The 24,590-nt window shown below is 42.8% G+C and overlaps 1 protein-coding gene across 7 annotated transcripts in view; it reads right to left on the bottom strand.

Moving 5' to 3' along the window:
• FER (FER tyrosine kinase) overlaps positions 1–24,590 on the bottom strand; it is a 275,704-nt gene that overhangs the window by 157,568 nt on the left and 93,546 nt on the right. For all 7 annotated transcript variants that reach the window (XM_088477673.1, XM_088477672.1, XM_088477676.1 and 4 more), the window contains one exon: positions 13,859–13,951. In XM_088477673.1, the coding sequence (XP_088333799.1) occupies positions 13,859–13,951 (93 nt within the window). The remainder of the gene's footprint in view (positions 1–13,858; positions 13,952–24,590) is intronic.

The raw sequence follows: 24,590 nt of genomic DNA, 5'->3' as shown, positions 1-24,590 counted from the left end.
CACCAAATCTTAAATGTTAATTTTTCCAGTATGAACCATAAAGGTTAAATAGATTGCTCAGTGTTATCCTCACACCCTATTGCAGTGCTTTTAAAAGTCTGAGGGTGGGGGGCTGCTGTCCTGTGCATGGGTTATCTCCCCATATTTGGAATATTGGTCAAAAAACTAAAGGGGAAAATTTGTGGAGATAAAGTGGAGAAGTTGCCCATACCAACCAATAAGCAGCCCCTCAGCTGTTGTAGAACTTCACATCCCAGCATGCCCTGCCACAGTTCTGCTCTGACCATGCTAAAACTGTTGCAAGGCATGCTGGGATTTGTAGTTCAACAGCTGGAGGGATGCTTATTGCCCACCCGTTTTACAGGCTGTGCTAGAAAAATAAAGCTGATTGGTTGCTATAAGCAACCTCCCCACTTTACCCCTCTGCAAGATTTGATAAATCTCCCCCTAAGAAAGTAGTTAGTGGGCTTACTGTGCCATCAGTGGGCCAGCGCATTTATGAATCATCCAACTAGCCGACATCTAGGCCAGACATTGTCTGCTTGTTTAGATAAGCACCATCCTTCTGACAAGGAAACTTGGCGCAGAAAAATAAAAGATTTGTGGACAAATTTAGTATAACAAACACTCTTGTTGTCATGCCTTCTGCATATGACATATCTCATGCCTTAAGCATAGACATCTTAGTAAAGACGGCCATCGATCATCGATGATTCATAATCGATGGTTTATGGCCGATGTCAAATGTTTTTCCCATCAATGGGGGAGAACCAGATGGTACCCCTCCATCGACACCTGCAAAGCCACGCCTCCCGGTTCTGATTGGCCCACGGGCCAGTCATTCAATAGACCAGGGATTATCATCCATTGCATAGTTGGTTACCATCGATAGCCATCTGTTATTTTGCCATCGATGGTTACCATACCGATGGCCATCCCTACATCTTAGTGCTAGTTACAGTCATAATTGATATCTTCCCCATCTAGTGGTCAGCACAGAAGTAGTGTATTTGTGAACCTCACAGTTTACTTTAGCTAAGTTCTCAGGGTGGGGCATCCATTTAATTACTCACCATATAGTCTGCCAGATATCCACACACACATGTGCTCCTCTCAGCCAGCATCTGATGGTGAGTTTATTATCCTTGAATTTGCCATTATAAATCTACGGATAGAGTATGTATTCCAGCATCCTCTTGGATATGCGACTCATTAATGTTTGTATAATGTGTTCATGTTTCTGCATTCTGCATGTTTGTATGCTTTCATTGTAGTATCTCATCTGACATGTTGTAATTGCAGTCATCATTTATTTTTAGTTTTACCAAATTTCCTCTATTGTACAATAAAAATGCCATTCTTCAGATCATCACTTCTGACTGGGATTATTGAAAAGTAGAGGTGGTTATATTGTATGCTTCAAATTTGTCAAGAGACTTAGTGAGGGGCAGAACATCCGTTATGCCATGTATTTTATTCCGCCCAGTAAAAACACAGCGTTTCCTTATATATTAATATCAAATAATAGATACATTTTCTATTTAAACTTATAATTGAATTTCCGAAAATATTTTTTTCAATATTTTGGACATCCAAAGTTATTTGAAAGAGTCAGGTTAGCATCCAATCCTAAAGCTATCAACGATTTCTAGTACTTTAAAAGACAATAACAGTTTATATCATGCTGTAACTTTACTGATCAGTTTTCATTTCACTGCTTTACTGCTAATTGCTGACTTCACACTGTGCACCTCTCATTCAGTGCATCTGAAAAACAGCCCACGGGTTGCATTTCATATAGAAAAAGAGATTCTTTGCTTTTTGAACACACAATACTGTGCAGAAGGGCTAAAAGTTGTAAATAAACTGCATAAAAACATATAAACCAACCTCTGAGCAATTTTGGTGTTATCCAGTGTTATCCAATACTTATCATGCAGACATTAAATCTTTCAAGCTTAAGTTTATTTGCATAATGCAAGGTCAAATGCACACGAAAACGTGAGGCAATAATATAAAACAAGCAGCTATAAATATTATGTGTGTATATAGAATATATATATATATATATATATATATATATATATATATATATACACATATATACACACACACACACACACACATACATACATACATACACTCACATACAGTGGGGCAAAAAAGTATTTGGACAGTCACCGATTGTGCAAGTTGTTGCACTTTAAAAGATGAGAGAGGTCTGTAATTTCCATCATAGGTACACTAACTGAGAGACAGAATCAGAACAAAAAAATCCGGAAATCACATTATATGATTTTTAAACAATTTATTTGTATATTGTGCGGAAAAAAAATATTTGGACACCTACCAACCAACAAGAATTCTGTCTTTCACAGACCTGTTACTTCTCCTTTAGGAAGCTCATCTATCCTCCACTCGTTACCTGTATTAAAGACACCTGTTTGAACTGGTTAACTGTATAAAATGCACCTGTCCACACCCTCAAACAATCAGACTGCAACCTCTCCACCATGGCCAAGACCAGAGAGCTGTCTGAGGACACCAGGGAAAAATTGTAGACCTGCACAAGGCTGGAATGAGCTACTCGACAATAGACAAGCAGCTTGGTGAGAAGAGATCAACTGTTGACGCAATTATTAAAAAATGGAAGAAATACAAGATCACTGACAATCTCCCTCGACCAGGGGCTCCATGCAAGATCTCACCTCGTGGGGTATCAATGATCTTGAGAGCGGTGAGGGAGGAGCCCAGAACTACACGGGGGGACCTGGTCAATGACCTCAAGAGAGCTGGGACCACAGTCACAAAGGTTACAATTAGTAACACACTACGTGGATTCAAATCCTGCAGCGCCCGAAAGGTCCCCCTGCTTAAGCCAGCACATGTCCAGGCCCGTCTAAAGTTTGCCCGTGACCATCTGGATGATCCAGAGGACGATTGAGACAATGTCATGTGGTCAGATGAGACCAAAATAGAACTTTTTGGTATAAACTCCACACGCCGTGTTTGGAGGGAGAAGATTGATGAGTGGCATCCCAAAAACACCATACCCACTGTTAAGCATGGGGGTGGAAACATCATGCTTTGGGGATGCTTTTCTGCAAAGGGTACAGGACGACTGATCCGTATTACGGAGAGAATGAATGGGGCCATGTATCGTGACATTTTGGGGAAAAACCTCCTTCCCTCAGTAAGAGCATTGAAGATGCAATGTGGCTGGGTCTTCCAGCATGACAATGACCCCAAACACACCGCCCGGGCAACTAAGGAGTGGCTCCGTAAGAAGCATTTCAAAGTCCTGGATTGGCCTAGCCAGTCTCCAGACCTCAACCCAAGAGAAAATCTGTGGTGGGAGTTGAAAGTCCGTGTTGCCCAGCAACAGCCCCAAAACATGACACATCTAGAGAAGATCTGCATCGAAGAGTGGGCCAAAATACCTGCTGCAGTGTGTGCAAACCTGGTCAAGAACTACAGGAAACGCTTGACCTCTGTAATCGCCAACCGAGGTTACTTTACAAAGTATTGAGTTAAACTCCTTGATTGTCCAAGTATTTTTTTTCCGCAAGAATATACAAATAAATTGTTTAAAAATCATACAATGTGATTTCCGGAAATCTTTGTTCTGATTCTGTCTCTCACAGTTGAAGTGTACCTATGATGGAAATTACAGACCTCTCTCATCTTTTAAAGTGCAACAACTTGCACAATCGGTGGCTGTCCAAATACTTTTTTGCCCGTGTGAGTGTGTGTGTACATATTATATATATTCTCATAAAATAATTATTGATCACAACATTTTTCTCAGTACCTGTAAATAGATTTGTAATGGGGCTGTTGTAATGAAATTTTTACCAAATGTCAGCAACAACCCATGCAAAGAATACCAAAAAATTGTAAAAAGTAGAATAATAATCAGCACTATATTCAGTTATACTATTGTTAAAATAAGTGTGTTAAGATGGCTGTCTGGCCATCTCCGCACTGGTATGGTATTTAACTACTTGTTTGTAATTTATGGGCAAGTGTTCATAAAGTTTGTTTCATTGTCATGGGGATGGTGTATACATTTACATTGATTGGTTCTCCTTAGCCGGGCCTCCGTATGACTGGGCGACGTGTAACCTCATCACGAGTTTTCCCGGAAGTGGGGTAGGTCTGGGCACGGAGTGTGCACATGAGGTACTATGTACATAAGGTATGTCATGTTTATCGTTATATTGTCCTTGAAGAAAGAAGTTATGCTCTGAAACATTGGAAAATCTCTCTCTCTCTCTCTCTCTCTCTCTCTCTCTCTCTCTCTCTCTCTCTCTCTCTCTCTCTCTCTCTCTCTCTATATATATATATATATATATATATATATATATATAAAGCGGGCAACAACATTTTTCTCAGAGATATATTTGTAATTGGGCTATTGTAAAGAAATTTTCACCAAATGTCAGTAACGACCCATGTAATCCACACATGCAAGGAAATCAAACCATAGATGTCCATGAACTAAGTTATGCGTAATAATTTGAAATGACAAAGGGAAAAAGTATTGAACACATGAAGACAGGGGCATGGAAAGCCATGACACCAGCTGAAATCGATCAGTAATTAGAAAGCAATCCTGCCTCTTGTCAGTGCAAATTCATATAAGCTGGTTCAGTCCCAACTGATGGCCTATCAAATGGTGTCTCTTTACAAAGGTGTCACCCAAGAAACATCTCATGATGGGTAAAAGCAAAGAGCTCTCTCGAGACATTAGCAACCTTATTGTTGCAAAACATGCTGATGGCACTGGTTACAGAATGATTTCAAAACTTCTGAATGTTCCATTGAGCACTTTTGGGGCCATAATCCGGAAGTGGAAAGAACATAATTTCACCATAAACTAGCCACGACCAGGTGCTCCTCACAACATTTCTGACAGAGGAGTGAAAAGAATTATCAGAAGAGTTGTACAAGAGCCAAGGACCACTTGTGGAGAGCTTCAAAAAGACCTGAAATTAGTAGGTAAAATAGTTTCAAATAAAACAATAAGTAATGCACTGAACCGCCATGGCATGTATGAACACTCAACACGCAAGACTCCATTGCTGAAGAAAAAGCATGTTGAAGCTCGTTTGAAGTTTGTTGCACAACATTTGGACAAGCCTGTGAAACACAAGAATATAGGGCCTGATTCAGCAAGCATGAGTGACAGGACGTGCCATTTGTGGGTGGTGACAGGGGGTGGTTGATGGTAACAGGGGTGTAGCGGTGCGAATGCAGGCGTGTGCACGTCTGCACACCATTTCAGGGGCGTGCATAATTAAAATGCATCATCAACATACATGTCACATAGCTGAATTAAACACAGCAGCACTCGCAGTGCTTGTGGTAAGGTATGGTCAACCACAAGTGGTGCGTATGGGTCCGATATCAGCTGATGTTACCGATTGTTTAATACACTTCCTAGAGATGACGTATGTTACTAAGGGAAAGTGTGCGTCTTGTGTCAGGCTGGCAGCAGTCTAATTTCATACGGCGATTGCACGACAAAACATAGTGGGCGTGCTGTGTTGCTAGCGGTATTTGCATACTGTGACTGCTGACCGGGTCTGAATCGGGCCCAGAGTTCATAGTAGAGGCCCACAGAACCTTCAAGATTTGAAGACTATGTGAAGAATGGGCCAAAATCACACCTGAGAAAAGCATGCGACATGTTGACTAACCAACAAAGGCTTTTGTACGAAGTATTAAATAAATTTCAGTAAGCGTGTTTAATACTTTTTCCTTTGTGTCATTTCACACTATAACTTACTTTATTGACATCTATTGTTTGATTTCTTTGCATGTGTGGATTGCATGGGTTGTACTACCGGTATGAATATTGCCGAGATGGCCAGAAGATGACATTCTTCCCAAATCAAAACCTTTGTCACTTCTTTCATGGCTGCATAACTTCTTATGCCTCCCTGATGATTGAGATAGGCCACTGTAGTCGCGTTGTTGGACTGGATCTGGACCGGCCTGCCCTGGAGCAGGTCCTGTCCCATGACAAGTGCATTGTATACTGCTCGCAGCTCCAGAATGTTTATTGGCAGATGACTTTCCTGATTTGTCCATCTTTCCTGAAAGGATGACCTGTCACTGCCCCCCATCCGCGAAGACTGGCATCCATGGTGAGAAGCACTCAATTTGGAATCCAGAATGGGCGCCCTTTGTTCAGATGGCACTTTTTCTGCCACAACAGGAGGGAGTGATGAACCTCCATCTGGAGTGAGAAGGATCCTCCGGGACCTTATTAGATGATATTGTCAATTACAGCTGGAGAGAATCAATCTTTGCAAAGACCTAGAATGGAACAGAGCATACCCCACCATGTCGAAGGTGGATACCATTGATCCCAGGACCTGCATCACTAACCGAATGGACACCCTTCGCTTGTGTAGCAGCTTGCGTATATGCAAAGATAGGGCCGCAATCTTGTCCTCTGGCAGAAACACTCTTTGTGCCAGAGAATCCAGAAGAGCTCCCAGATGTACCATCTGCCATGTTGCAGAAAGCAATGGATTTCTTCCAATTTATGATCCAGCCGTGCTTTTGTAAGCAGGCTATGGTCAATTGAAGATGATTTTGTAAAACAATCAGCCTGCGCCTATATCAGAAGTCGTCCAGATATGGTAGTATTCTGACTCCCTGACGTCTGAGATAGGCCATCATGACCGCCATTATTTTGGTAAATACCCGGTAAACCATAGATAGGCCAAAGAGTAGTGCCTGAAATTGGTAATGTTGCTGAAGGACAAATTGCTGGTGGGATGGCATAATAGGAACATGAAGATATGCATTCTGAATGTCCAGGGAAACCATATAAACCCCAGGCTCAATTGCCAAAATAATTGACCAGAGAGTATCCATACGAAACTTGGGTACATGGATTTTAGATTTAGAATAGGGCAATGAGCCCCATTCGGTTTCGGCACCAAGAATAGATTGGAATAATAACCCCTTGCTTGTTGAGACACAGGAACCAGGATTATTACCCCCGTTGTAGCAGGGAGTGAATGGTTTCCTAAAGGGCCAAGGCCTTGACCGCATCTGATGGAGGATCTGTGCAAAAAACCTTGAGAGAATACCCCTGGGAGTCCACTTCTTGGACCAGGCATCTGTTGTTGTCTGACGCCAGTAACCCGCAAACTAAAGTCGGCCTCCCACCCTGGGATCCCGCATGAGGAGGCCCTCACCATCAGGCTGAGGGTTTGTCGTCCAGTTTAGAAGCTGGACGTCTTGCCGACCCAGACCGCTTCGTTTGTCACATTGTTGTCTTGCGAAAAATTAGACGGCTTAGAGGAAGTCTGTTCCCTTGCTCATTCCGGAGGATAAAAGGACCGAAAAGAAACCTGCCTAGACTTTTTCTGTAGCCGTAGATGGCAGACCTGCTGACTTTGAAGTCGCCAGAGTAGCCATTATTTTATCCAACTCTGCTCCAAAAAATACCTTTCCATAGAAAGGTAAGACTTCCAGAGCCTTGTTTGAACCTGTATCAGCTTTCCAGGATCTTAACCAAAGGGCCCTGCGTGCCACTTTTAAAGCTGCTGATGCCTTAGAAGCTAAAATTCCAGCATCTACTGCAGCTCCTCCCAGATAGGAAGACGCTTCCCGTATATGGCAGATATACATAATCTGTCCTCTGGTAGCATCTGGTAGAGATTCTTCCAATGCCCCCATCCACTCTTCAACAGCTTTGGCTATTCAGGCTCCAGCCACAGCTGGACGAGTAACAGCTCCAGATGATGAAAATATTGTCTTATGACATGCCTCAATTTTTCTATCTGTGGAATCCTTCAGAGACGATGCTAACAGAACAGGCAATGTAGCATTTCTGATTAAATGAGTCATATGAGCATCCACAGTAGGGGTACCTCCCACTTAGTACATACAGAAAATGGGAAAGGAAACAACGATGTTATTCTTTTAATTCACATAAAACAGTTTGTCCGGTTCCATAAGCTCAGTGAGCTGTTCAGATATAGGAAACTTCCGGTGGTGTTTAAACACTGGATCCTTCTTACTATGAGCTGGTTTATCATCCTGAATATCTAGGACTGATTTAACCGCCCTCACCAAAGAAGGAACGTCCACTGTGGACGGATGGTCCTCCTCCCCCCGAGCTAGACCCAGGAGAGGAACCTTGCGATCATCTGATTCCTCTGATGATGCGTCTGAATCCATATGTTGAGCAGGCTGATAAAAAGATAACTTGCGCTTAGGCGCCTTAGTAACTACCGGTCTGCTTTCAACATTAGATGGTGCCATACTCTGACTAGAATGGCCATAAACATCCTTCCAGGAAGGATGCATAAGAGGTGTAAACATGGAATGCTGTGGACAACCCATCCTTGGAGGCAGTGTGGGAGCAGCCATACGATCCACAAACTGCTTCATTACCCGGGACAAAGAGGATACCCAAGATGGCTCTTGTCCAGGGACAGGTAAACTGTACTGGTGAGGTGGCTCTTTAATGACAACACACAAACCATCCTTTACGTCCTGAGGGGACAAACAGTCCATATAGGATTTGCATGAAACCAACACAGGGGACTTCCTCTCCTGTTTACCTTTATATTTTGACATGTTTAAAATAAAGGCAATAAATGCAATGTTATGTGACAGCCTTCACAAATACTTAGTGAACGTGAAGTACGCAAAGAAAACCTCCACCCCACAGGGAGAGAAAAACAGTGATAGTTATAATTGACAGACAGAAATAAAAGACAGTGTCAATGGAGTAGCTAGTAGTCACATACAATGCATATGTAATATAATTACAACAGACTCTAAATCAACTACACAAACACCAGGAATGGTAGGATATAGGCACTATGGGCCTGATTCAGACCCACTCGCGAGCGGCTGTCCGCTCGCAAGTGGGTCGATGTTCTGCACTGAGCATGTGCACGACGGAGGGAGCTCCGTCGTGCGCATGCGCCAGACGCAACGAGCGAAGGACTTTCCTTCACTCGTGTCTGATCAAAGGGGGCGTGCTGTCGATGTTGATTGACAGCACGCCCCCTTTGGTGGGCGTGCCTCCCTGACGGGGGCGTTCCTAAGGGAACGCCTACCGTCAGAAGCCGGCCCACTGACATCACTAGTGATGTCAGTGGGAGTGATTTTGGCTCTGATAGAGCCAAAATCACTCCGGGCCTTGCGGTTGAAAACCTCAACCGCAGGCTCCGGCTCGCAGTTTCGATGGTCGCGATGGTCAAGACCATAGCGGCCATCAAACTGCACGCTTGTATAGGCTGTGGGTGGTGACCCACAGCTATACGAGCGTCCAGGAGGACGCTCCATAGTTATGGAGGACGGCCCTCATTCAGAGCGTGCGCTCTGCTCAGAGCGTACGGCTCTGAATGAGGGCCTATATACCTTAACCAAGGGAGAGGTATATATAGGGAGACTGACCCAAACCCTCCTGAGACTAACAGCTACAGCAGCGCACCAATAGCGGACTGTGAGCGTCTCATATACAAGTGGAGGGTATGCGGAGCAACCCAGACGCATACAAACCTTTGATGGTTCTGCGTCTGAGTTGGTGGAGTAGCTGCCGGGGGAATGCCTACCACCCCTAAGCTGCATCAACCGTCCGGGTACGCTGGCCTCATGGCAGCAGACTATCCCCGGCGTCGGACGATGAGGCCCCGGCGGTCTAGTGAGGACGTGGATGATCAGTGCCCTGGCTGCAGTGGCTTCCGATGCGTCTCCGGCGCAGGAAGCAAGGACTGCCGTGCGCGATTCCTCATAAGCGAGGAATCACCTTATCTAACATCTCCATGCGTCCGGTTGCAGTCCGGGTCCCAGCATCGCTGCTAGCACGCTCAGCCGAGACCCGCCAGGATCACAAGCCCTGTTACTGGTGTTGCGGCCAAGCAAGGGTGGATGGAGTCGCAGTATATGCATTTTAATTCAGATGCTCAGTATTGCCAACCAAAAAACATAATAGTAAAACCTTAAGACTGCCTGAGCAGTCCCCTGCCGCCCTAAACAAACAACTGAAGGCCTGTGGCTGGGGGTATAAATGGAGGAGGACCCGAGGCATCCTGGGAGCTGAAAGCTTTAAATGTTTGGTGCCTGGATCTCTCCAACCACATTATCCCCATGGTATCCCTGTGGATCCCTATGGACCTATATTATATATTCTATATATACAAACACACAGACAAACACACATACATGCACACACAAAATACATTAATTGCACTCACCACTCCTATAGCTGGGGTGATATGGTATGTGACCACATTGTTAAAATAAAAATAACAGAAGCTCTGCACTCACCATATATATTACATACACTCCAAGCTGTATTATATAAACTTTATAAACAGGGAATGTATCAATTGTTGCAACATTTGTTAAGATGACCAACTGTGCCAATGTCTTCCCCTTCTGGTCAGTTCTACTCAATTACTCAAAATTATAAACATTGCAATTGCTATCACATTAGTTTTAAACATCAGGCATGCTTCCTTGTGCAGGTGATCTTATGTTTAATACTAATGTGATAGCAACTATTAGAATTCTGAATGATAGTGTAAAACTGACCAGATGGAGAACTTGGAAAAGTAGGTCAGCTTAATAAATGTTGCAACAACTGAAACTAACATTCCTTGTTTTTAAAGTATAGAGAATACAGCTTGGAGTGGGATGTAGCGGAGATCCCTGTGCACAGAATGCCAGCGCTCAGCTTCCTGGCGCCGTTATCCCGACAGGGATGAGAATGCCAGCACCAGCATCCCGGCACCTGTGATCCTGGCGGGTAAGTATGAGGTTTAGGCTTAGGCACTAGGGGGAGGTTTAGGGTTAGCCTGTTGGAGAGAAGGGTTATGGTTAGGCTGCAGGGAGGGAGGGTTTTTGTCATCAATGGCAACATCAATGTTAGGGCTCTGAGGTCTTAACCCTATAGTATGACATTTTAAGAATTCCCTTCCAGTCTCATAAATGTGATCTTCTCTACCCATAAATTTGTATAACTTAATTGTGTTGTTTCATCACATAACATATTTAATCTTATCAAATGAAAACGGCAATAAAACACTGAGAAGATTAGAAATCATGCATTGTTCGAGGCGGTCATAATAAAGATGGGATGACAAAACACGTTGTTGGCTTTATAGGAAAGTCAAGTCCACTGCCTTTATCAATAACAGAACGTTTGCTTCTATGATGAATTAATCCTGGGACTTCAAAAGCTATTACCAAGTGGTTTGAATTGCACAGACTGATTTACGATCGTTAGGAGTCTTGCTACACTTCTTGGGATGGTATCGTGTTTCTTACTGCATAGATACTGCACGTTTTCTGCAATCAGGAATCGGTGCAGGAGGAAAGAATACAGACAAATAGATCTAGTAATCCCAACAAAAAACAACAGCTCAGGAAAAGAACATTCTTTAGAGAACACATACAGTAGCTTTTGTCAATGAAATATAGAATGAACCAGTATATGTGTTTATTGAGTTTTTTTTTTTTTCTCCATCTTTTTAATAAGGAGAAGTGCAACATTAGGATAAACAGATAAATCTATTTAATTTATGTAAATTTCAATGATTTGATTATTTGCTGATATGGGTGAAGGAGGTGGTATCAATGTTTTTTTCACATGTGCACTGACAGCTGTCACGTGGTGTACATTGGGAGACACTACGATTGCAGTGGTGATTCAAACATGTAATGATATATATTGTTTTTATTTTACGTTCTTATCTGGAATAAATGGATGAGGATCATTTGCTGCAGAATGAGAATAACGTGGAAGAGGAAAAGTTCCTAGTAATATGTGTATGCATCTGAATAATTTATTAATTAACTTTTATGGACATATTATTCTGAACATTTATGGACTTAGGGCCTGATTCAGACCCACTCGCGAGCGGCTGTCCACTCGCAAGTGGGTCGATGTTATGCACTGAGCATGCGCACGACGGAGGGAGCTCCGTCGTGCGCATGCGCCAGACGCGACGAGCGAAGGAAAGTCCTTCGCTCGTTGTGTCCAATCAAAGGGGGCGTGCTGTCAATGTTGATTGACAGCACCCCCCCTTTGGTGGGCGTGCCGGGGGCGTGCCTCCCTGACGGAGGCGTTCCCACGGGAACGCCTCCCGTCAGAAGCCGGCCCACTGACATCACTAGTGATGTCAGTGGGAGTGATTCTGGCTCTGATAGAGCCAAAATCACTCCGGAGCTTGCGGTTGAAAACCTCAACCGCAGGCTCCGGCTCGCAATTTCGATGGTCGCGATGGTCTCGACCATCGCGGCCATCACAAAGCACGCTCGTATAGCCTGTGGGTGGTGACCCACAGCTATACGAGCGTCCAGGAGGACGCTCCATGAAAATGGAGCCCGGCCCTCATTCAGAGCGTGCGCTCTGCTCAGAGCGTACGGCTCTGAATGAGGGCCTTAGTGTGCATTTATTTTTTAATATTATCACTGATTTTATTGAATGTTGACAGATCAAAAGGGTTTATTACAGGGAGACATTTTTACACATTATTTAGAAGGTTGTCCATTGAAGTACCAAGGTTTTGGTCATGTTGACATAACTTTTGCCTGTTGAAATTGTCAAGTGGTAGCAGAAGAGAATTAGAGCTGTGCTGGGTTGCTCATTGGGATCTGCCAGATTGGAGGTAAACTGAACCCAAGGTAAACATAACTTTTAATTTTATCAATATTTTATGGAAGTATCTTGTAAGAAAACTCTTGAGTTGCATCTGCTGAACATCTAAGCCAGTGATGAGAAAGAGGGCGACCATAAGGCCACATTTGGACCTCCGAGCAGTCACCTTGTAGCCCACCAACTCCTACTTTATGTCCCACAAAGTCTTTATGCCCAAGCTCCTATTCTCTTTATATCCCATAAAGATTAACCCATGGCTCTAGTTATTATTAAATAACAGGGAATAGAACACCAGTAAACTTGATTGTTGCCAAATTCCGTAACACACAACCTCCTACACAAAATGCAAGAAGATCACATGGCACTATAAGGGAGAAGAGGCAGAAAAACATGCAACTGGCACCTTTCTTGGTTACAATCACAAATGTGAACACACAGTCTCTATCATAGGGCATATTAAAATCAACCAGTGTAACAGACTGACAGATGAAAACTCTCCCCAGAATGATGTTGTGATTGATCCAGCCTTACACCCAATTTTGAAAGTTTGTGAAATATCTGATCACCCAAAAGTCACATTTATTATAATTTAGAACACTTGTTTGTCTTCCATTAAAATGCCCGCTGATATATTAGGGATTATATTTGTAATATTTTATTAAATGTATTATATTTACTTAGAGTAACTGCCACTTTAAAGGTTAAAAAGCCAAACAAACACCTTTTAAGCGTATTACAGGTTGAGTCTCCCATATCCAAAATGCTTGGTACCAGGGGTATTTTGGATATCGGAATAATCCGTATTCTGGAATATTTGCATACCATAATAAATATTTTGGGAAAAGGACTCAAATCTAAACACAGCATGCATTTATGTTTTATATACACCTTATACACACAGCCTGAAGATAATTTTATATAATATTTTTAATAATTTTGTGCCTTAAACAAAGTTTGTGTACATTGAACCATCAGAAAGCAAAGTTGTCACTATCTCAGTCATGCTAGAAATATTCCGTATTTCGGAATATTTGGATATGGGAGACTCAACCTGTATATCGTCCATGACTGACTTAAGTTATTTTCGAGGTTGTGATATACTATTTTGTTTCTGTGTCTTTAAATACAGCAGCGACTCAAGACTACGGGTCTGTAGTTGTCAAGCCAACAATGAATATTAAAATGACAAGAAAACCTGTGAAACCATTAACTTACAGAAGAAGATCCCAGCATTGATTTTGGAGATCTTATAATTCCGGCTATTGAATGACGTAAAGTATCCAATTTTGACACCCTTTCTTTTTTATCCTGAAAAATAAAAATAAAATGTTACAGATAAACCAAATTAATTTGTTGAAACATTTGTGTAGCTAAAAAAAAAGAGAAAGCACTGACAAATGAAACCAAATAAATTTCTTAATTCATGGTAGTTTACCTGACTGCAGCAGATTATGGTATTTAACCAAAGTTGCCCACAAGTGGCCATTTCTTTCATCGAAATCCAATGCGACAGTAGCTGCATCAGTTTATCAAAAACACTCTGTTACATTTCTACATGTTGCATATAGTAACACAAAACTCCTGCATATAATATAAAAAATCATTAATCTATAAGGGGGCATTACATTTTATTTGGCGTCTTAACTAATGGGCATCTATCACAGCAAATCAATTGTTTCTCCAATAGACGCCCAATAGTGTTTAACACGCCCAGAAGCACCAGGTTTAGAAGCTCAAAACAGCTAAACCCGACTAAATTTCTGGTTTGGGTGTCTACCTGAAACAATTAAATTGCTCTGATAAACGCCTATTAGTTAAGACGCCCCAAAAAAATCTATTGAATTCTCCACTAAAAGTGTTACATATAAACAAATTCCATGCAGATTATAACATACCAACATATTTTGTTTATTATTTCAATATATATATTTTTTTTCATTTTCAGAAAAAAGTCTAATTAGAAAACTACCTAATAGGATTTTTGAATATGTAAGGAAACAATTTTAGAATCACACTAATGAAAGTGAGCATATGCCAAGGTATCCTGCATATTATAAATACCATTGTCTGTAAATTAATTAATTGCGAATGCTTATTACCAGGTGTCTTTGGCAACAGCAGTCAAAAAAAACAATAGTAAATCAAATTACTGAAATGAAATAATAAAGAAATCACACTGATCATCAAAGTCAACAAATAGGATTTTTGGTGTGCTCTATATGAGGATTCAAAGAATAACAAACTACATACAATTAAAAATTACATTTTGGATAGCTTTCCATAAGTGCAGAATATTAATTACCTGGCCCCTAGCTCCTCAGGAAAATAGCTTTTTAACACACAGGCCAGTATGCTGACAGATGCGAGAATAGCACCTCTCCTTGACCATGGCAGATAGATATATGGTGGAATTGAGCGGATTCTGCATTTATACTATAATTTGCTTAAGTCCACCCAAAACTGATTTTTTTTTTAGCTTTGGGTGACATTAGTCCAACAGTAATATATTACCAATATCAATTGTCTTTATTACACCAAATGTCTGTTATTATTGTAACACAGAGCTCCACAACAGTACACAGTTATGGTAAACTGAACATACATCAAACGGAATTACAAGAAATACAAAATACATACAGATGTTAAAACAAAGGCTAAAGAGGGGCTCAGCACGCCGTTTACAATCTAGTAAGATTATATTAGTTTGAATTTATATTACAGTTTAACAAGAATTCATGTTAACTCTATTATTGAAGATTTCATCACGCCATTCATAGATTCATCTATCCTTAAATCGGAAGGAGAACAGCAGATTGCTGGTGTGTTGGATGAGAAAGCCTAAATGAATTATTCTGTTTTTACATAGCACTTGGTTTTCCATTAATCCTTTTATAACTAATTAAAACAGATAATAAACCTATTCAACTGCTTTGTGAAGCCAAATGAATTTCATATTGTTTGGCATTCTACATCGTTCACAAATTTACAGTGACAAAAAATGAATAAATTTTTGTGATTTATATATTTTATTTTGCAAATGTAAATCACAAAAATGGAGATGGAAAACAGCAGACTCTAAATTAGAACATCTGCCTAGTTACCACACAAAAAAAGCCAGAAGGAAAGTACAGTGCCATCAATGGGAGCGGTTGAGGTGACCACCTGGGGTCCACAATATCAATATTTTTTTAACGTTTTTTCCAATTTGCTTGGGTGTCTTTTTTTTTATTGTAAATGCGCATGTGTATAGATAACAGGCTTGGGGCCCTTACGGAGACCGACCCTGGCACTATGAACCTTCCTGGTGGCTGTACTCCTGCTTGTAGAGATAATGCTCATTACCATGACTGTGTAAAGTGGGTAGAGAAAGTGAATATGTGCGCACAATAAACCCTTGCAGCAGGTAAGTGATTATCTTGTGAAGGTATCCCCACACCTCCACCAATATAAGACAACAAAAGAGAATAGAGAGTCACATAACCTGCGCTTGGTTGCAATCCATAAATGAGGGAAAGTACCCCTTAAGTTGTTTAATCAGTCGACAAGAGACTGAATCGGGGTGCAGTTAGTAATCTGTCTCCCAGTGGACCTATAGGCATATGATCGTAGGCAAAACAATAGAAAAGAAAAAAAGGGCAAAATAGTGAAGCACCGCTTTAATCAACATAAAACAGTATATAAAATGCACAAAGACAGTATCCTAAGGAGGCCATGGCAGGGGGGGGGGGGGGGGGTGTAAGAGAGAGAGAGAGACTCACACACTTTATTAGTGTTATATATTCAGTTATCAGTTGCAAATGCATGCTGCGTATCTACTATTCGACAACTTTCAGAATGTGCTTTATTGGAAGGAGATCTGGTCATTGTGTCGGCCATTGGAGTAAACGATTTATTGACATGTTTGCTTGTACTGACTTATGCTTTATTACATGGTGGTATCTTGAGGGAAGCAGCTATTAGAAGTTGGGCAGCCTGTGGCCATAAAGGAACGCATATAGTCAAACAATACTCAGGTAGGCTATAACATTTAAAAGATGCTCAATTGGTATTAAGGCCTAATGTGTGCTAAGAAAACATTTCAACACAAATACACCACCCAGTAAGATGTTGAAACAAAGCAGAATGCATTAATGGATTCATGTTGTTTACCACAAATTCTGACACTCCCATGTGCTCATCGCAACTGAAATCAAAATTTGTCAAACCAAGCAACATTTTTCCAATGTTAAATTGTCCAGTTTTGGTGTGCCTGTGCACACCATAGCCTCAATTTCCTGTTCTTAGAAAGACATAAGTGTGGAGACCAGTGTGGTCTTCTGCTGCTATAGACTATCCACTTCAAGCTTCAATGTGTTGTGCAATCTAGAAACCCTCTTATGCATACCGCTGTGTTATACTCATGGTTATTTTAATTACAGTCACCATTGTACTTTTACTTATTTCATTAACAATATTTTTCCCACAGAGAACAGCCTCTCACTGGATGTTTGGGTTTTTTTGCGCATCCTTCTCTGATGAATCCACACTTCCCTGGAGATTACAAGTCTGTGAAATACTCAAACCACCCCATGTGGCAATGATTCAACAGTCAAAAACCCCTAGATCACATTTTTTCCTTATTCTGTTTGTTCTGAACATGAATGCAGTTATATATGGCTGATTAGATCTTTGCATTAACAAGCAGGTATAACTGTTAAATTGTCCACTGAGTGCATGTGTGTGTACATTACTGTATATACGACATCCAGGCGCACCTAATAAAGTGGTATGTGTGTGTGTAAAAACATAAATGTACACAAATAAAAAAAAATAGATAGATAGATATATATCTATATATCTATATATATATATATATATATATATATAGATATATATCTATCTGTCTATTGTGAAGCTTTATCTCTTCCAGTTCTGGACTTGGAATTAAGTGCACGAAGACAGAGGGCCTGAACGCTCTGACCAGAGCACTCGCTCTGAATCAGGGCCCTCCTCCATGAAAATGGAGCGGCCTCCTGGCCGCTCGCATAGCTGTGGGTAACCAACCACAGCATATGCGAGCGGCCAAAAAGATGGTCGCGATGGTCTTGACCATCGCGACCATCGGACTTGCGACGGAGACCCTGCGGTAGGGTCTCCCTGCCACAAGCCCTGGAGTGATTTTGGCTCTATCAGAGCCAAAATCACTCCCACTGACATCACTAGTGATGTCAGTGGGGCCGGCTTCAGACGGTAGGCGTTCCCATGGGAACGCCTCCGTCTGGCAGGCACGCCCCCGGCACGCCCACCAGAGGGGGCGTGCTGTCAATCAACATCGACAGCACGCCCCCTTTGGTGCGAGACCCGGAGCGATGGAAAGCCAGTCGCTCCCCGGGTCTCGCGCATGCGCACGATGGAGCTCCCTCCGTCATGCACATGCGCTGTGGGGAACATCGACCCGCTTGCGAGCGGGTCTGAATGACCCCCAGAGCACAGTGGTTTATGCTGCAAAAGATCAGCTTGCTGTTTATTAGTCTTATGTATGAGTTTTTATTCTTTTTTTTTTTTTTGTTAAAGGGCCAATTTGATACACATGACTAACCTCTGGACTTTTCATTTTTTCTTCTCAGGGTTATAAGCATATAAGGAGATGGGAACTACAGCAGTCTACCAACTACATGGCAACACAGATAACATTTCAAGATGTCAAGATTGAGGCGCACAAATATCACACAAGCTCATCAGTTTAATATACAGTGTGTGTGTATATATTATATATACATACATACACACACACATACATACATATACACACAAACAATATATCATAAAATTAAAAAAATCTATAAAATAACATTCTAATTTTGATCCTTCATACAACCCTTTGTGTGCTCAAAATTGTCTTAATTGAAATATTAAATGACTCTGGATCATGCATACATTCCAATAGACATGTTTTATTGGGGTTGGGTATGATATACAGACACCCAGTGGAACGCAAATTAAGTTTTTTCCCTACCCTAACCCTCCCTGGTGCCTAAATCTAACCTCCCCCTTAGTGCCTAAACCTAACCTTCCCCTACCTGCATCCTAACTCTCCTGATGCCTAACCCTAACCCTCCCCCTAATGCCTAAGCCTAACCCCGCTACCCAACACTAACCTCCCCGTGCACCCCGATACTTACCATTCGGGATGCCGATCTGTCGGGATACTGGTGCTGGGATCCCGACCTGTGGGGATTTTGGCGCCGGCATTTAGACCGTCAGCATCCCGCACGCCGGGATGCAGACTACATACACTTTAATTGACATATATTGCTCTACAGTATTTCCATGTGATTGCTATTGTACTGCCAGCACAATAGGAGGTTGCTGTCATTATTAAAAGCTGTTTCATTCACTGTTCTCTGTTGCTGCAACTTCTGGCTTCTAACATATTGTTGATGTTCAAAATGTTTAATTATTGTACAGTCGTCTTTTTGACACTCTGCTATTGTGAGGAATGTAACTAATAGGAGAACATACATTATGTAACCATGTGTACCTTGTAATATAAGTGACAATGGAATAGGTATTCCACGTTAAACCTACATTACATGTAAAAACCATCAAACAGTACAAGTTTGGTTAAATAACATTTATGAAATAAAGCATTAATGCAACAAAGGAATTGTTTAAACTTCTTCAAATGGGATTAGATTTATTGCTCTTGCTGGCTAGTGTTGAGGATTATCATTTTACAATTCTAAAAAGGTATATGTATGTGTATATATAAAGTCACACAATAGGCGGGACTCATTTAAAAGACACAACAGACCACCACGTAGCAAAGGCCAACGTTTCAATGCTGGTGCATTTTCATCAGGTTATTGCCTTGATGAAAATGCACCAGCATTGAAACGTTGGCATTTGCTACCTGGTGGTCTGTTATCTTAAATCCCTGAGTGCCGCCGATTGTGTGACTTTGTGTAGAAGATAGTGGTTACCATCATCTTCATGACGGAGGGCAACAGAGTCAGACCTCTGCAGTATGCAGTTAGTGCCAGAAAATCCATATTTGTGTATATAATATATAAATATATATATATATACACACACACACACACATATATATATATATATATATACACACACACACACACACACATACATACATATACACAAAAAACGGGGGCCACTCACCAGGGTTTGTTGAAATAGCAGAAAATGTGGAAAAAATCCTTTAATATCTCATATGCATATCCTGTCGACGTTTCAGTCTAATGATAGACCTTTGTCAAGAAATCCATCAGCACAGCATGACATTAGATAAGGACAGCAATGCTTTTTTGGCGATTGCTGTCCATATCTGATGTCATACTGTGCTGATGGATTTATCGGTAAGTACCAAAATCCTGATTTCTCCTTCATCCACTAGGGGACACTGGAATCTCAGTACAGTGCGGACGTCCCAGAGCTCACATCCCGGGATGGAGAGTGCCGAGAACCCTGCAAAACTGCACAGCCAAACTCTGAAGCAGAGGCCGCAAAAGTATCAAAACTATAGAACATTATAAAAGTATGCCTGTCTGACCAAGTGGCTGCTTGACAAAGATGGTTTAAGAAGACCCCACGAGCAGCCGCCCATGAAGGACCTACCGAGCACGTTCAATGCGCTGTAATGGAAACAGGTGGCTGTCTTGAAGCCGCCATATAAGCCTGTCTGATTAATCCATCTAGAAATGGTTTGCTTTGAAGCCGGCAAACCTGGTCGTGCCAGATCAAACCGAAAAAAAAAGTGCATCCGACTTACGGAGCGAAGCTGCTCGGTCGGCATAAATCTGGAGCACTCTTACAACATCTAAGGATTTAGAGGCTGGAGACTCATCCTTAAACACTGGGACCACAATTGGTTGGTTTATATGAAAAGCAGATACAACCTTAGGAAGGAAAGACCTCTGCATACGCAGCTCCGCCCTATCCTCGTGGAAAATGAGATAAGGTGGACGATAGGATAGAGCACCCAGCTCAGACACGTGCCTCGCTGAGGCGAGTGCCAAAAGAACAACCACCTTCCAGGTTAAATACTTTATCTCCACCCTCTGTAACGGCTCAAAGATGTCAGACTGGAGAAAAGACAGGACCAAATCCAAGTCCCATGGTGCCATTGGGAGGCACAAAAGGAGGCTGAAATCTGACTACTCCCTGTAGAAAGGTCTGGATATCTGGCAATAAGGCTAATTTTCTCTGAAAGAAAATGAACAGCGCGGATACCTGCACCTTTAAGGAACCAAGACGAAGGCATGCTGTTAAACCAGCCTGTAGGAAAAGAAGGAGGTGTGATACCTTCAATTCTGACGGAGGTGAACTGCGGAGTTCACACCAAGCTACGTACGTCTTCCATATCCGGTTGTAATGTTTAGACGTGACCTCCTTCCAAGCCCGAATCATGGTAGGAATCACACTGGACGGGATACCCTTCTTCCTGAGGATGGTCCTTTCAATAGCCACGCCGTCAAACGAAGCCACTTTAAGGCCTGATGAACGGACCCTGAAGAAGGAGGTCTTCTTGTAGAGGAAGTGGCCACGGCTCGTCTATCAACAGACTCCGTTATATGGGAGTACCACGCTCGTCTGGGCCAATCTGGAGCTACTAGTAGCACCTTGACTTTTTCTCGCTTGATTCTTTGAAGCAATCGAGGGAGGAGCGGAAAAGTAGGGAACAGGTACACGTAGTGAAATGGCCACAGTGTTGTCAGTGCATCTACTGCGACTGCCTGCGGTTCCCTCGTTCGGGAGCAGTAAACTGGCAATTGGTGGTTCAACCTCGACGCCATGAGGTTGGCCTGAGGTAGACCCCAACGCAGAGTCAGTTGGTGAAATACTTGTGGATTGAGCGACCATTCCCCCGGATGAATGTCCTGCCGACTGAGGTAGTCGGCCTCCCAATTTTCTACTCCTGGGATGAAGATCGCTGAAATCGCCACTGCAAATTCCTCTGCCCAAAGCAGAATTCGGTTTACCTCCCTCATGGCGGCCCAACTTTTGGTGCCGCCCTGCCTGTTTATATATGCCACAGCCATGGTATTATCCGACTGCACTCTGATTGCCTGACCCTGCAACAGAGGATGCGCAAGCTGGAGCGCATAAAACACTGCCTGTAAATTCTAGGATGTTTATAGGCAGTCTTGCCTCCCGTTGAGTCCAGTGACCCTGAAAATGTCTTCTCAGAGTCACTGCCCCCCACCCTCTCAGACTTGCACCCGTGGTGAGGAGAATCCAATCCCACACTGCAAACCGTCTTCCTGCCAACAGGTAAGAGGGATTCATCCACCAAATGAGAGATGTTCAAGTTTTGGGGGACAGTAGTACTCGCTGGTGGAGAAAGACGTGGGATCCTGACCACTGGAAGAGAAGGTCCAATTTAAATGGCCGGGTATGAAATCTCGCGTATTGAATCGCCTCGAAGGTCGCCACCATCTTCCCCAGAAGGCGAATACACAGATGTACAGACACTCTGTGATGTCGCAGTATCAGACGCACCATGTGCTGAATGGAGGAGACCATGTCTTGAGGTAGGAATACCTTTTGTTCTACCGTGTCCAAGATCATGCCCAGGAATAGCAGGCGTTGTGTTGGTATTAGCGAGGATTTTTGGAAGTTGAGAATCCACCCATGTTGTAAGAACAGACTGAGTTAATTGAATATCGAGTAACAAACGAGCTACTGACGAGGCCTTGATCAGGAGATCGTCCAAATACGGAACAATTATAATCCCCTGAAGCCGAAGCAGGGCCATCATAACAGCCATGACCTTCGTGAACACTCTTGGTGCCGACGAAAGACCAAAAGGTAAGGCCTGAAATTGCTAATGAGAGTCTAGCACAACAAACCGAAGAAATGCCTGATGAGGAGGCCAGATGGGGATGTGGAGATAGGCATCTTTTATGTCTAAGGACACAAGAAACTCGTCCTTCTCGAGTCCTGCTATAACAGACCAGAGGTACTCCATCTTGAACTTGAAGGCTCGTAGATAGGGGTTGAGATTCCTGAGGTTGAGAATGGGTCTCATTGATTCGTCCGACTTGGGCACCACAAACAATCTGGAATAAAAACCCTGACCTCTCTGATGGGTCGGTACATTCACTACCACCTGAGACAATAGTAATTTTTGTATTGCCTCCTGAATTACCACCTGCTTTTCTGATACCAGTGGTAAACCAGTCGTGTAAAAACGAGAAGGTGGTTGGATTTTGAAGTCCAACTTCAGTCCCTGAGTAATGATGTCCCGGAGTCAGGCGTCCGGACAAGATTTGATCAACACTTCTTTGAAGCTCAGAAGACTAGCTCCCACTCTGGCATCCCCCAAGTGAGAAGGGAGAGCGTCATGCAGTGGGCTTCGCTGCTGCGGCCTTGTCCTGCTGGGACGAGGATGCAGAAGCTCTAACACGGCCCCTGGAACCGTGGGAGAGAGCCGGAGACTCCTCTGGAACGACCTCTAAACCTTCCTGGGGCACGAAACGACGGTCCTGCAGCAGGTCTTCTAGGAGGAGGAGCAGCGGATGGTAGATAAGTGGATTTACCACCTGTGGCCTGTGAGATCCACCTATCTAACTCCGTTCCAAAGAGAACGCCCCCAGTAAAAGGAAGAGCCTCTACTGCTCTTTTAGATTACGCATCTGCTTGCCATTGTCGCAGCCAAAGAGCTCTTCTAGCTGAGATAGCTAAAGCCGAGGATCTAGCAGAAAGACTACATATGTCCATAAAAGCTTCCCCAAGGAAAGAAGCTGATTCAGCAATCTCTGTTCGGCCAGCTGAATGAGATCCTCAGTTTGTGCTCCGGTCTTAAGACCCTCTGAAAGCTGCGTAGCCCAAGCTTCTACAGCCTTTTTACCCACAGCTAACTAGCACTGGACGAAGGGATACCCCTGCAACTGTATATATAGATTTTAACGTGTTTTCCAACTTCTTGTCAGAGGATTCTTTAAGGGAAATTGCCCCTGGTACCGGGAGTACTGTCTTTTTAGAAAGACGAAACACTGAGGGATCCACTGCTGGAGGAGTCTCACATAATTTCCTGCTTTCTGTGGGAATGGGGTAATAAGAAGTTTCAGATATCAAAAAAACTTTTATCTTATCTGGGTGTTTCCACGCTGAGGTTAGGATTTCATCCAATTCCTCAGACGCTGGAAAAGTGGCAGCCTGTCTTTTACCAAAGATAGACGATCTAGCAGCCACCTCTAAGTCCTCCACATGTAAAACTTGGCGTACTGCAGTAATTAATGCTTCTACGCCCTGAGTTGCAGGTTCTGACTCTTCAAGATTCTGAATCTCCTCTGGTTCTTGAACCTCGCCCTCCTCTGGCTCCTGCATTTCTTCCTCCTCTGATTCATCCCACCTTAAGGGATTCTGAATCAGTCTCTTATTAGGGACATTAGAAGACGAGGTTGCAGGAGGGGCCTGGGACATCACCTTTGTGAGCCCCTCAACAGACCTGGCTAATGAACGAGCTCAATCTGGTTCTGAGATGGAAGATGTCTGTCTGATCACCTCCCTCTCTCTGTGAGCTGCTTCCGGCTCTGCAGACATATTAGACATAACTGATGTTAATTGATCCGACAATATAGGCTTAATTGGTGAGACAGCAGTCTGAGACTGAGAAACACACTTGTCACACAGCAGGGAAGTATTAGACTGCCCCTGCGTGAATTTCTCTGCACAATTCTTGCAGGAGAATGAATTTTGTGCAGCCTTAGAACCCTTGATAGACATGACTAGCAATTCACTGTCACACACACACACACACCAGGTGAAAGGACAGTGAGATCAATACAGAGACTGTAAAGAAATGGAAAGGGGCATAGAGAGAGAAATGCTATGACCCAGGCAGCGCTGATTGAATAGTGCTGTTATAGTAATAAATGCTGTGAAAACAGCTGTACTTGCCTGACTTCTGTGTCACAGAGCCGGGAAGCAGACAGTCTCAGCGTAC

This window comes from Taudactylus pleione, unplaced genomic scaffold (genome assembly GCF_031769625.1).
Source record: "Taudactylus pleione unplaced genomic scaffold, aTauple2 ptg000202l, whole genome shotgun sequence".
NCBI classification, from domain to species: Eukaryota; Metazoa; Chordata; class Amphibia; order Anura; family Myobatrachidae; genus Taudactylus; species Taudactylus pleione.
This window is presented reverse-complemented; position numbering and strand designations above follow the sequence as displayed.